Consider the following 13,752-nt stretch of genomic DNA (forward strand, 5'->3'; position numbering starts at 1 on the left):
ATTAAGCCACAGCAACCTGGTGAGGTTGGCATTATCCACACGTCACAGATGGGGAAACTGAGGCACGGAGAAGGGAGGTGACTTGCCCTAGGCCACAAAGCAGATCAGCGGCAGAGCCGAAGTAGAACCCAGAACGCCAGCCCCCATCTCATACATTAGTCCCAGACGCAACTCTCCCCTTAGGACCTAACTTGGCACCAGCCACAACCCGTGGCAGCCGCTCTCCTAGTTCAAGATGCACAAGATGGCAAAGGTCCATCCCCACATACCGGTGCCTCTCACCAGGGCAGCAGACAAGCGCATTCTTATTCTGCCACAGGCTACCCACACCCTGGACCTCTCCTGTCTGACGCAAGTCACAGCACACTCCCACCCGCTACAACAGCGCAACACAACACAACGGCACAAAGCTGCCTGCTCTGAAGCATCAGTCCCAGTCTTCTCGCAGCGCTGACATTCCAGCACGCACGCGATGATCATTCTTCCCTCTGAATATGGGCACGGTGCCTTTAAGGGAGGCAGCGCTCCACCCTGCTGGTGAGACGGTGCCAACTGCCAAGCAGTTAGTTGGGTGCACGCAGGTCGGCCCTACAATCAGGAGTGCCAGGGGATTGCTGGAGTCCGGCAACCAAACCTGGCATGCACACAGAGCAGGAGACCCCCACGAGAGAGAAGCAGGTACAGAAAAAGCATCCCTTGGGATTCGCCTCCAGAGCGGTGGGACACAAAGGAAGCACGCGCACGTTTGCCGAGGTGGCTGCCCCTAGAGTCGCTCGCACGTGCTCATTCACCAGCTGCCCCCACCCTTAAACTCAGCACTGATCAGCTGCGGCAGGAAAGTCGAGTGGAAACAACCCCCGAGGTCAGAGACTGCTTCAGACCCAGCCATCCCCAGCGAATCCAGCTGTCTGCATGCTGCACCCACACAAACCCTTCTCCCCACTCGGAGCAGGCCCCATCCCACAGCTCCACAGGGAGAGGGGGGTCGCCCTAGCGTCCAGCACAGAAGGATCCTAGGAAAATGAACCCCCAGTACCTGAGGAAACAGAGGAGCAGGCACGAGCAGGCCTAGCATAGCAGGTGCAAGTGGGGTGTGATGAAACCTATTGCCAAGCCAGAGCCCATCCGCCTCCTGCAAACGCTGGTAACCAGATGCTGGTGGCTTCCATTGCTAGTACATATGAAACCAGCTCATGTTTACAGCCATTCCAGACACGGTGATTTTACAACCCCAAAACTAATAACTCTGACACAAACACTTTCTATTCTGCCAGCTTAGACACCTGCTGGCGGCCCCCGCTTCAGCTCCCAACCTCTGCCAGCACGGGTGCTCCAGGCCGAGCAGCGTACCCAGTCACGCACCCGCCTCCTCAATCCCTGGAGTTGTCAGAGCCCTGCCTCCTCTGGTCTCTCCCCGGAGGGACTCCCCCAGGCGCAGAACCGAGCGCTGGGGCCATGGAAGGAGATGGGGCCTTCCTTTCCGTGATAGCTCTTTCACAGAGGATCACAAGGGGCATGACAGAGCCAGCAAGAGGCACAAGCTGCCCCTCCCCAATCAGGGAGATACTACCAGGCTGGGACTCCAGCAGAGACACAGGGGTTGGGCGATTACTTGCTCTTTGATTAGAGGCTGAGAAGTAATCAAGATAAATCAGATTAGTCTTTGCTCCCCTCCCCCGCACCCCTCAAGGTTGGGGAATTACTGGTTCCCACTGTCCCTGTGCTAGACATCAGAAGGGTGGAGGGAGGAAAAGATCCCCCAAGTCTCAGCCAGAGCAAAGATTAAGAGATAGGTGGGAAAACAGCCTAACCTGCTCCAGCTCCCCCAAACCCCACGTTCCATCCAGAGGTTTCCTCTTCATGGCTGCAGCACAGAAGAGGAACAGGGGTTTCCCAGGACCCAGACCTCACAGGATGGGTTTTTCCTACAACAGGCATCTAAGCCAAATCACCACCACCACAAATCTGCCCTATTCCCAGTCTGACAGCCACCCACATGCCTCCCTCTCTTTCAGAGCCTTCAGATCCTGGGGACACACTAGGGGAAGGGAGAAAGCCATGTCCATAAAGCATACTCCCCCATTTATACTCCGTGCAAATCCCACTGCCAAGCCCTCCCACTCAACATGCTGCCAGGTGCATGGGCCCAGATGCCCAATCCCGGCAGATGGGTCCCAGTCCCAACGCTCCCATGAACACTCAGCAGGGTGTTGATATCCAAGGCATGGAACAACACAGAGTCCTTGGCATGCCATTTCCCAGCCCCCTGGACTTTAACTCACTGAAGACAAAGCAAGAGACGCTGCTGCAGCAGGGGCAGCCGGGACCTTCAGAGACTCCTGGGCTCAGAGTTCAGCATCACCTTCTGCAGCCTCTTTCGGCTGAGTTAAGCAGTCCCACCGGCGATGATCCCTGGAGCATAAGAGGAGCAACCTAGGGACAAAGCCAGAGTAGCTCCCGCAGACTGTTTAGAGAAACATCGGTGTTTCACTCCAAATCCTCAAGGATGGAGAAACCACCCCAACATTATCCTTACAGATGCCCTCCGCTTGCCTGTCCCTGACATATACGGCCTTATTCCAATGACAGCTTCAGGAACACCACTGAACCCAGTAGAATCTCACCTCTGTGAAACTGGTGAGAGATCAGAGGCCTACAGAGCTCCCCACTCCTTGTATTATTCCTTCTCCTATTCTGGGGAGTCCACCCTGTTACTAAAGCAACAGAAATGGCTAGGAGGCCCACACCAAAAGCTGGGCTGGGTTGGTGGGGTCACCAGGCCAGAGAGGTCCTTGCTGCCCTCACTTCCCCTGGAGTCCCCAAGTTGTAGGAAGGAAGGAGCAGCGTGACACTAGGAGCCACTTTCAGTAGGGAAGGAGGCAGGAACCAACAGCTTTTAGCGAAGGCCTTAAATGATCCTTCCAGTCCCTGCTGGCTAAGCCCTGCAATCAGAGCTTCTGATCCAGGACAAGGGATGGAGAGCTCTCGGGTGGAGATCTGCTATGCCACATCATGGGGCTCCGCACTGGGAGGGGAGCAGCTCAGAGTCTTATCACCCAACGTTACCAGCCCAGGTCTTGAGTGATTGCACTGCAAGGGGCCACTTCTCCAGCCAGAGGGAGCTCCTGAGTGCGTCCCACAGGGATGAAGTGACAGTCTGCCTCAGGGCCATGCCATCACTGCCACAGGTCCTCCGCTACTCCTTGTTGAGCTGGGGATAAGGGATGGGATTCCCTGGGAAGGCAGGGGAGGGTCACCTTACAGAACAGGGATAATCACCAAATCTTGTAATTAACTAAGGCACAGGATCAGGAGTCAGGGTCAGTCAGTGCTGATCCCAGCTCTGCGACTGGCTCACGACATGACTTCATGAAAGGCACGTCCCCACTCCATGCCTCAGTTTCCCCAGCTGAAACAAGGGGATAATGCTTTCTCCCCTCGTGCATGCTAGTTGGGTCTTTGAGAGCCTCAGACAGAGGGCACTGTAACAAGCAAAAGTGCTATTAGCCGTTAGGCTTCGGAGAGCCCAGCCCAACATCCCTGTCTCCTGTAGCCGATTCTCTCCTCTTCCTGTGCGCAGGAGACGACAGAGAACACAAGGGAGACTCCACACACGCCCACCTCCGCCCTGCAGCGAGACAGACGGTCAGAGAAGGGCAGATGCCCCAAGTAGTCAAAGTGAAGACTCCCGGCTAGCGCTCACCAGAGCCCGGGCCAAGGGCAGGACCACAGAGCCAAGGTAGTCACAGCACAGCATCCTGCTGTCACCACGTGACTCCTCGGCGCCCGTTTCCTCAGCCGGGGTATGGAGGCGTGAGCAGAAGGCTGAGACTGCGCTGGATCAGTTCATTGACAGCTGGCCACCCCTCAAGACCCTGGGGAGGGCTGCGGCGGCCAGAAGCAGGCGGAGAAGAGGCAAAGACAGCAGCCGAGGCGACGCAGGGCTGCCCTTAAGAACTCCAATCAGCGACTTAGGACGGACACTTATCAAAGGGGATGCGAAGGGGACTCCAGAGCAGTATCCGGTGCATGCCGTGACGAGACGTCAGCAGCTTTAGCAACAAGGAGCGCGCCCACGTGCCCATGGTTCCAGCAGCACGGCAGGGGGCGAGGCAAGGTTGTGGCGATGGAACAGCTCACCATTATTCCCATCCCAGCTTCCCCTGCCAGGAGGGGCTGCAGGGAACGGGGTGCTAGCTGCGAGCAGACCCGCAGCCGCTGCAGTACCAGCCTCTCCACGCTGGAACTGCAACAGGGACCAGCGAAAGAACTCTTCCAGCACGCACAGCTGTCGCGCCCACGTCTCCCAGCAGGGGCGCTGTAGAGCACGGTGGCAGAACACCCGGGGGGGGGGGGGATTCTGACAGATCACCCACGCTGGTGCAGTGCCACCCCCAGAGCATTCAGAGGCTAGAACCAACACTGCAGATTTCAGCACGAACTTAGCAAAGCCAAGTCATTGGGAGCCAAGGCTGCCACTGCCATGGTCACTCGCAGGCCATGCGGAGTTGGAGCCTTGGCTCCGAATGCCTTGGCTTTGGCCAGCTCGTCTCGTGCGCTGAAGGTTTTTTGGGTGCGTGTAGCTGCAGCGAAAGGACAGAGGAGAACCTTGGGCCGTCTCCTCCCACCCATCACCAGCCTGGTGGGGACAACTTCTGGTTTCCAAATTCTATGGCACTAGAAGACTCCTCGCCATTCATTTATTTGCTGAAGAGCTGCAGAAACGCAAGATTGCGTGTCAGGCTCATGCAGAAAGCTGCCCAGCTCTGTCCTGCCTCAGACCCACAGGTTAAGGGTAAGACCTTGCTGAGCTGCACGAGCAGAGATGATGCATATGGAGGAATCCCAAGGGGATACAGAACAGCTCTCCAGAGCCAGGACTCTGAGGCCAGGCTAGTCATTCCTCTAAGACAGTGGTTTTCAACCATTTTTCATTTGCAGACCCCTAGACCTGTTTAGAAATCTTAGACATAGTCTCTGGACCCCCAGAGGTCTGCGGATCACAGGTTGAAAACCACTGCTCTAAGGAATCACACAGAGCAGCCCTCCCCGTTAGCCTGCCCTGCCCGAGAGCCCAAGGGGAAAATCCTTACAGACCTCCTGTGCTCGCATTACTCCTCCACACACAGCATAGTACACATATACTCAGGGCCCTTGCTGTGCATAGGCAACACTCAGCACAATGCACTGACACATGCTCACTCATGACGCACGACACATATACACACGCTTACAGCCCCCCTTTGCACACAGGACAATTGTGGACAGGGGGCACACCCCCATAGCCGTCACTGTACATGATGCAGAGAGAAAGCCTGGAGCACTGGGACTGATGCAAGATCTGAGGCCTGAAGCAGAGGGCCGAGAACCAAAGTTAGGCCTGGAATTAAAGCAAATGCTGACAAGTTCACTGTTCAGTACACAAACTTGGCAAAGCCCTTGCTAGCATACTAGGCCCTAAATATTTATGTAAATATATTTCAGCTGGTACAAATGCATTTTAATTTAATACAAGAGAAGATGGTTTAAGGAAATAAATAGGGATGTGTTGTTCAAACCAGTAGAAACAAAAAAGACAAAACAAATGTTATAAAACATGTAAGGTGGGACGTAAATTGTTTATTCCAGTTTGGGTTTAGTTTATAATGCCGAGGTATCTTGCCTTAACTCTTTGTGGTAATATCAAGGTCTAACGGGTCAGCTACCTGAGCAAAGCTGGGACAGTAGACGGAACGAACGCACACAAGCCGACTGACCACACAGGACGCACACTCATATCACACAGGCTCACTACATAAAGCACATGCACACACTCCCCTACCATCCACAACAGACTTCTTGATGCTACACATTACGGCACTCCAGCCTCATCGACATGCAGACTCACTATACACAGCTCGCCCGCCCCACGCAGTCTACTCACAGTCTGCTCCCACGCATTATTCATAGTACACTCACTCAGCACGTCTACTCTACTCACTGATCACACACACACACGCGCGTGCACCCCCAAAGCACACGTGTGCGCATACCCGCACACACACACACACACAGACACCAATTCCCTTGACCCCCATCAATGCACATGCTCTGCCCCAGAATTCCTGTTTCCCCATGTCTAACATGCAGGAGCTGCCCCAGCTCTCCGTCTCCCTATGGCACTCAGAGTTAAGCATCCCTTTCCGCTCAGGAAGAGGGCAGAGTGCCCCGCCCCCAACCCTGACCCTCCAGCAAAGAAGAGATTCTATTCATGGTATTTCTAAGCAACAAGAACTTCCCCTCTTCATGAGACAGAGGGCCATTCTGGACTCACCCCTGCAAATTATCCTCCTGCTCAGCAGACCCCAGCATTTCAGCTGGTGGAAAGGGCTTGGCCAACTCTTAGAACCAGCTACAGATGCCAAGCGCAGCCCACCACCAGCAAGGGATAAGCACCAATGTACAGGGAGCAACCATGGAAGAGGACATCACACTACTCAGCAAACACCTGCCGTCAGGCTAGGGCGCAACAGACCCCGCAACGATGGAGAACTTGGAGAGTAGAGTCCCCCTGACAAGCAACCGGTTGTATCTGAGGTCCATTACAGTATTTGGCCTCAGACTACATTGGCCTAACAGAGGCTATCATTCTTCCTTGTGCACCCCTCTGTCTGCCTGTCTCCACCTGGTTTTGTCTTAGATTGTAAGCTCCTTGGGGCAGGTACGATCCGGTCTTTTTGTTCAGTGTTTCTGCAGCACATAGCACCATGGTCTGTGACTGGGACTCCTAGGCACTACCCACAATAAACAGTAACACTGGACTGAGAGGCTAGCTTTCCCCTAAACTTAGGGGAGAAAATAAAAGTGGTGGCTGTTAGGAAAGGGTCACTTGTAATGGTAACCACCGTGTACCTGCAGGGCTACAGCTTTGGGATCAGGCAGTGGAGAGGGGAAACCTGGTCAGCTACTACTCTTGATAAATGCCCTTTCTATCCAGTAAGCATACTGGCAATTGGAAAATTATATGGAGGGCTGGTGACAAAGGGCTACTATAGATGTCCTTGGGGTAGCCCACTGGTCTGCTATGCTTCGTTCATGGAGATGCCAATCTCACTTCCAAGCATGAAGTGCTCACCAAGAAGTCAAGAATTTAGTTTTCCATTGGGCTCCCTGGATTAAGGCATTTGCAGGAATCAAATTAGTCATCTGACCCTTCAGCTCTATGTGACCTTTGAGACCTATTGGTCGCCACTGGCTAGAAGGTGTAATAGGGTCAGCTGGCTAAAGACACCTCGGGATCCACAGCTGTTGGAGCTAAGAGAGTGTAACTCACACTGAACCTGAAGGGGTTTGCAGGTGACAGCCAAATGAATGAGGCAATGCAGCTGATGGGAAGGAGTGGCTGAAGCTGGAGATGGGAAATCAGGACTCCTGGATTCTATTCTCAGCTCTGCCTTAGTGACCTTGATCAAATCTCCATCTCAGTTTACTGATCTGTAAAATGGAGAGGATACCACCCACCTCACAAAGGCAGCATGTGAGGCTTATTTAGTAAGTATAATGCTCCTGGAGATCCAAGCATGAAAGCCACTGGAGAAATGCCATTAACGACCAACAGGGCAGGGCTGACATTGATCCAAAGCCCCTATGCCTGGAGAAAAAGAGGGGATGAGATATGCTTACATACATACATACAGGACACACTTTGCATTGACCACATCCTTTTGCACCTTCACTAAAGCAGGGCAGGGCTTTTAATCGGGAGAAACTTCATTCTGCTCCATCCATCTTGAGTGGCAGGTCTGGTGAGGACCACTCTGGCCCAGTGAAAAGCAGCTGAAGAAAAACCTATAGGAAGCGTGCCTCCTGTTGGAGTGGGCAAGAGATATCCTGGTTTCCCCTCCTTCCCTCACACAGGGATCAGTCACTCATAGCCTCCTTGCCTTCCCAGACACGGCTCATGTGGTTCACTTCTTGAAAGAGAAAATTCCAAACCCCCCCCCCCGAGAGTATTTTTGCAGCATTCAAATGACTCCAATCCCGAGAACACAATGCACAGTGCTGTGTGCAAGCTAATGTTTCATAAACTTCATGCGTTTTGGTTGACTGCCCTCAGGGAGGTCATTTTAAAATGATTAGCATTTTCATAAGATGCTCGGGGCGCTTCTAGCTCTTTTTCTGCAAATTTCCTTAAAAGGAATAAAAAACCCTGTTTTGCCAGGCACTATTAGGAATCATTTCAAGTACTTAACCATCATACATAAGCAATGCACATTAAACGAGTCGCATCTCATGCTGTAACTGGTAGCCATATAGCAGAACAGCCAGCCCATTTTACAAGCGTGTTGCTAAAGGCAAGGACATTTGCTCTGAAGTCACATCTCTGAAGAAGATTTCACATTCCCCACACCTCTTCACCACCTCCCAAACAAGCCCACTGAATCGATTTCAACACCTCCTATCAGAAGTTTGCACCTGTCATTGCACCTGATCACAAGCACCTACAAGTTCACGACAGATTGGAAAAAATGTTTCCTACCTGGCATTTGCCATATAATTAAGTTTGCTCAGCTTTTAGTTAAAAAAAATACATGAAAAAGGACTTCGGATTTTTTCCCCTATTAATTTTAGGGCTTCAAAAGAGGTCTCTCAAGTCACCTCTTGCCCAAGACGAAAGGTGAGCTGTTAACGGTTAACTAGCAGAAAAATTCCTTCTCTGCTAAACTGGGTCCCCCTCCTTTTTTGATATTTTTCGTCAGGATGAAAAAAAAAGTTAAAAAAAGTTAAAAGCTCCTCAAGGGCTCCCTAGTAGCATTATTAAAATAGCAACATTGAGTGTTCACTTTAAAAAAAATTGTTGGCTAATACAATGACGTTTTAATAAAAGAAAATTTATTGGCCAACTCTACATTTGTCCACCTGGAATTTCTCTCCGGTCTCTGAAAGCTTTCCCCACACCTTAAAAACGAGAAAGAAAAGAAAAAGAAAGAAAGAAACCACGGCTCTGAAAAGCTCAAAGATGCTCTTGTAGCAAAGGGTACGACAAGCGACAAATAAAATACCAACTCATGCTTCTTCTGATGCTTCAGAAAAAAGTCTGAGAAAGAAAAATTTCTCTCTCGCCTGCTCTCTCTTCTAAGCATCTTCTACTAGTCAGAGCAAAAGGGTTCCCTGCAGGCAGCCTCTTGAAATACTCACACAACTACCTTCCCGGCACCCAAATCAGCTGCTTTAGATTTGCAAGTTTACACAATCCCCCTGGCAGTTCCTCCTTCCCGGAGTGAAACTTGCAACAACAACAAAAAGGCTCAGATGCTCGCAACTCAGGGGGGGGGGGGCAAAAAATAAAAATAAAATAAAGAGGCTGGGGAAAAGGCAGATTGAGAAGCTATTTGCTCGAGGACTGGGAGACGGGGATGGAGGGGGGGGGGAGAAACAGCAGCGAGATGCTGCACTTCAACTCACCTTGAGCTGCAAGTCCTCTGGTGGTGATTACACTTGCTATCAAAGTGGCCACATACCAAATCATAGTACTACCGACCATCAATAAGGAGCATCATCCTATCTCAAAAGTGCCCTTCTTGCTGGAGCCCATTCATTGCAGAGCCCCTGGCCGGTGCAAAGGATCCTCCAGCTGCCCCTTTTCATGCCCTCGTCCCTGGACCCGGCTGCCTCCCCTCCACGCGCCCCATCCCTCCTTCCCTGGCGCAGCCCCCGGCTCCCTCGCTCCTGACACGCACCAGGCACCGGCGCTAGGCGCTAGGGCGCAGCTCAGCCGAAGTCTCAGGGCGTAGCCTAGCCTGGGCTCTTTAGCTGCTCTGGTCCGCCCCCGCCTGGCGTCTATTGGCCGGAGGGAAAGCGAGTGGGCGTTGATTGGCTTGGGGCGCTGCCAGTGCCGGGGCGGTGGGCAGAGGGAGGGAGGCAGGCCCCGTTTCAAGGTGGGTTGGAGCGCGCAGTGCACAGAGCCGCAGAATCATGCGCATTGCCAGGGAGAAGGCGTCGGGATCCCCCCCCCCCCCCCGCCTGCTCACACTGCATGGCCGGGGCCGGCAGGGCAGGGGGGGCTCCCGGGCTGCCACCCGCGCAGACCCGCAGAGGGGCGGGCAGGGCCTCTCACTGACCCGGCAACTTCGCCCGCTTCTCCCTCGCCTGCTGGTGCTCCTGGGCGGGGAAGGGCCACCCCCAGCCTGCACCGCTCCTCCTGGGGCCACCCTCTCCCCTGCACCCCCCGTGCCACCCCGGTACCCCAGGCCCCCGTTTCCCCCCTCTCCCCTGCACCCCCAGTCACCCAGCCCCCCGTTTCCCCCCTCTCCCCTGCACCCCCACTGTCAGCCCCTGTTCCCATCCCTGGTACCTCATCCCCCTGTACCACCCTCTCCCCTGCACCCCCCACCCCAGTAGCCTGTCCCCCTGTGCCACCCTCTCCTCTGCAGCCCCACTGTCACCCCCCTCCCCCTGTGCCACCCTGGTACCCCAGCCCCCCGTTTCCCCCCTCTCCCCTGCACCCCCACTGTCAGCCCCTGTTCCCATCCCTGGTACCTCATCCCCCTGTACCACCCTCTCCCCTGCACCCCCCACCCCAGTAGCCTGTCCCCCTGTGCCACCCTCTCCACTGTCACCCCCCTCCCCCTGTGCCACCCTGGTACCCCAGCCCCCCGTTTTCCCCCTGCACCCCCACTGTCACCCCACACTGTCACCCCAGCCCCCCGTTTCCCCCTCTCCCCTGCACCCCCACTGTCACCCCAGTACCCCAGCCCCGTTCCCCCCTCTCCCCTGCACCCCCACTGTCAGCCCCTGTTCCCACCCTCCATCTCCGGTACCTCATCCCCCTGCACCCCCCACCCCAGTAGCCTGTCCCCCTGTGCCACCCTCTCCTCTGCAGCCCCACTGTCACCCCCCTCCCCCTGTGCCACCCTGGTACCCCAGGCCCCCGTTTCCCCCCTGCACCCCCACTGTCACCCCACTCTGTCACCCCAGCCCCCCATTTCCCCCTCTCCCCTGCACCCCCACTGTCACCCCCACCCCGGTACCCAGCCCCCCGTTTCCCCCCTGCACCCCCACACTGTCACCCCAGCCCCCCGTTTCCCTCTCTCCCCTGCACCCCCACTGTCACCCCCACCCTGGTACCCCAGCCCCATTTCCCCCCTCCCCTGCACCCCCACTGTCACCCCCACCCTGGTACCCCAGCCCCATTTCCCCCCTCCCCTGCGCCCCCAGTCACCCCCTGTTCCCACTCTCCATCCCCAGTACCTCATCACCCTGTGCCACCCCCACCCCAGTAGCCTGTCCCCCTGTGCCACTCTTTCCCCTGGATCCTGCATGCCACCTGCTGCCCTCCAGCCCCATCCCCTGTGCCACCCCCAGCCCTACACTCCTCTCTCTCTGCACCCCTCACCATCTGCCTCCCCCACTCTGCGTGAAGAGGTGGTGCCCTGTCCTCTGCACTCTTTGTTTTGTGCATCACCACTTGGTGTCCCCTCCTTTGCCACTCCCTCTCCTTATCTGCCTCCAAAGAGGTGCATGTGGCCACCCCCTCTCCTTGCTCTTCCCACCAAGGGGAAACCCCTCTGTCCCCCAGTCCACACCCCCACCCTTGAGTTAATCTCTTCCTCCGGGAATCTGTGCTCTCACTAAAAACCTTTTCCCAGGGACCCAATCACTCCCCAAGGGAAGCTTCTCCCCATAACAAACCCGCCCTGCCCAAGCAACCAAGGGGACAGTTGGATCTCAGCTTGGCTGCCCACCCCACATCAGGCCCAGGCCTGGAGAACAGAGAAGACAACCTGACCACAGAGTCACCCCCCTCCCCCTGTGCTACTGTGGTACCCCAGCCCTGTTTCTCCCCCCCCCCCGGTACCTCAGCCCCCTGTTCCCCCTCTCCCCCTTCATCAGCCCACAGCTTCCTCCATGTCATCCGGAGATGGTCCCCTCTCCTGTTCTCTTACAGATAAGAGGGGGGCATGGTTGACTTAATCAGATACACACACACCCCCTATGGTGTAACCATGGAGCCTGCATCCCATCTGCTCTCTTGGGAGCAGGAAAGGGAGGCCCGTCCCACCCCCAGCCCTCTCAGATCCATAGGGAAATATTGAGAGAACTCCTCCCTTGCTGGCAGGTTCCAGTTATAGTGGGCCTTCTAGAGCAGCCAGGTCTAGAGAGAGCTATCTGCTATTAAAGACCTCCCTGCTCTTAATATGTGGGCTGTAGTAACTGAGGTGAGCCAGTGCCGTAGGGACACGATGGGGGTATTTCTGCCACTTCAGGGGTAGCTAAAGAGGAGGTGGAAATACCTCTGGAGAAGAGGACTAAGGCCGGGCTACGGGAGGAGAGGGCAGTCCGATTCAAGAGGGAGGAAGTTCTTGTACCTAAGGTACTGGACTGAGACCCAGGGCTTCAGTTTCTGTCTCTGCCACAGACTTCCTGCTTGACCTTGGGTGCATCACAGCCAGGTTTAAAAGAGTGCTTACCGCACAGCAGCTCCCAGGGTGCTGAGCTCTTGGGAACAGCTGGCCACTAACTTTGACTCATAGAAGGGAGCTGAGACCTTTGGAAAATCTGACCCGTCTCCCCCCACACAAACCTACCTAGAAAAGGGAGACAGCCATCCTTTCTTTCTCCTTCCCTTCATCTGCCCTCTCTATTTAGATTGTAGGATCTGCCAGGCAGCAACTGTCTCTCACTATTGACATGCACAGCACCTAGCACGGGAGGCCCTCCAAGCACTACCATAACACCAGGAAATCACTCACTGGACGTAAAGGGAGCAGCAGAGGAGGTCGTGGGTGGAGGAGGGGATCTTAATGGGTAGATGGGAGGGACTTTTTGAGACAGTGAGGAAAGACACTCCCCCCCCTCCCCCTTTGTCCCTGAAGATGCCCCACAGGGGAAGATACACTTGTCCCCTGCCCTCTCCTGAAGAGTTTCACTCACCTGTCCCAAAACACATCACAGGGTTAAACAGGCCACCCAGCTTCCTGGCGAGAAGACAACCCCAGCTAGGAGGCACTTTGGGGGTCCTGGAAGTAGAGTGCTGTAAGGAGACAGAGGATCTGGGCCATGGCTGGGAGTGGAGAGCCCAGGCATGAATTGGGAGAAGCATGTGACTTTGTGAATACATCTACAAACTGAACCAGAGACCTGGCTTCCCACCCAAGCTGTGTTTTTAATAGCCATGCTGGTTGTGTGTTACTGGACATGTGGTTTTGCATTACTTATGTTCTTCCTTTCAGCTTAAATTTTCCTCCCTCTTGTGGTCCCTGGAAATAGACAGAAAAGTTCCTTGAAGCAGATTGTTACTGCAGTTTGAGAGCCACGGGGGATAGTGCAAGACTGGGGAATATTAAAAAAAAAACCACACCACACCATTTCAGTAGCTTCCTTAATTATGCTCATTAAGCATCAGGCTTTTAGAGGGCCTGATGGAGAGGGACACCGAGGCCAGCAGAGACCTTGCAGAGGTTCCCACCAACCGTAGCCCAAGTTGGAAGCAGTTTGCTTTGCCAGCAAAACCCGAGCCCTTATAAAAGTCTGACTCAGCTCTTCATCCTGAGGTAGGAAGTGAAAGCTTGCAATACACACGCCTCTGGTATCAAGGGACTGATCCAAAACCTAGTGAGAAATAGAACTCTTCGCATGGACTTCAACAGGCTTTGGATCAGGCCTCGGATCAGGCCTCACATGACTCTCCCTCAACCAGATTTCTTGTCTTTTTCTAACTCCCACCTCTGTTAATGTCAGCTCAGCGGCTGTGGGGGCAGGACTGGCTGGAAC

At 54.6% G+C, this 13,752-nt stretch overlaps 1 protein-coding gene across 1 annotated transcript in view; it reads right to left on the minus strand.

The window, feature by feature from the left end:
• Window positions 1–9,714, minus strand: part of IGSF9B (immunoglobulin superfamily member 9B) — a 103,085-nt gene extending 93,371 nt beyond the window's left edge. Inside the window, exon 1 of the mRNA XM_073320740.2 lies at window positions 9,445–9,714. Within this exon, the coding sequence (XP_073176841.1) occupies window positions 9,445–9,523 (79 nt within the window). The 5' untranslated portion in view covers window positions 9,524–9,714. The remainder of the gene's footprint in view (window positions 1–9,444) is intronic.
• Window positions 9,715–13,752: the final 4,038 nt, after the last annotated feature.

This window comes from Lepidochelys kempii, chromosome 22 (assembly GCF_965140285.1).
Source record: "Lepidochelys kempii isolate rLepKem1 chromosome 22, rLepKem1.hap1, whole genome shotgun sequence".
NCBI classification, from domain to species: domain Eukaryota; kingdom Metazoa; phylum Chordata; order Testudines; family Cheloniidae; genus Lepidochelys; species Lepidochelys kempii.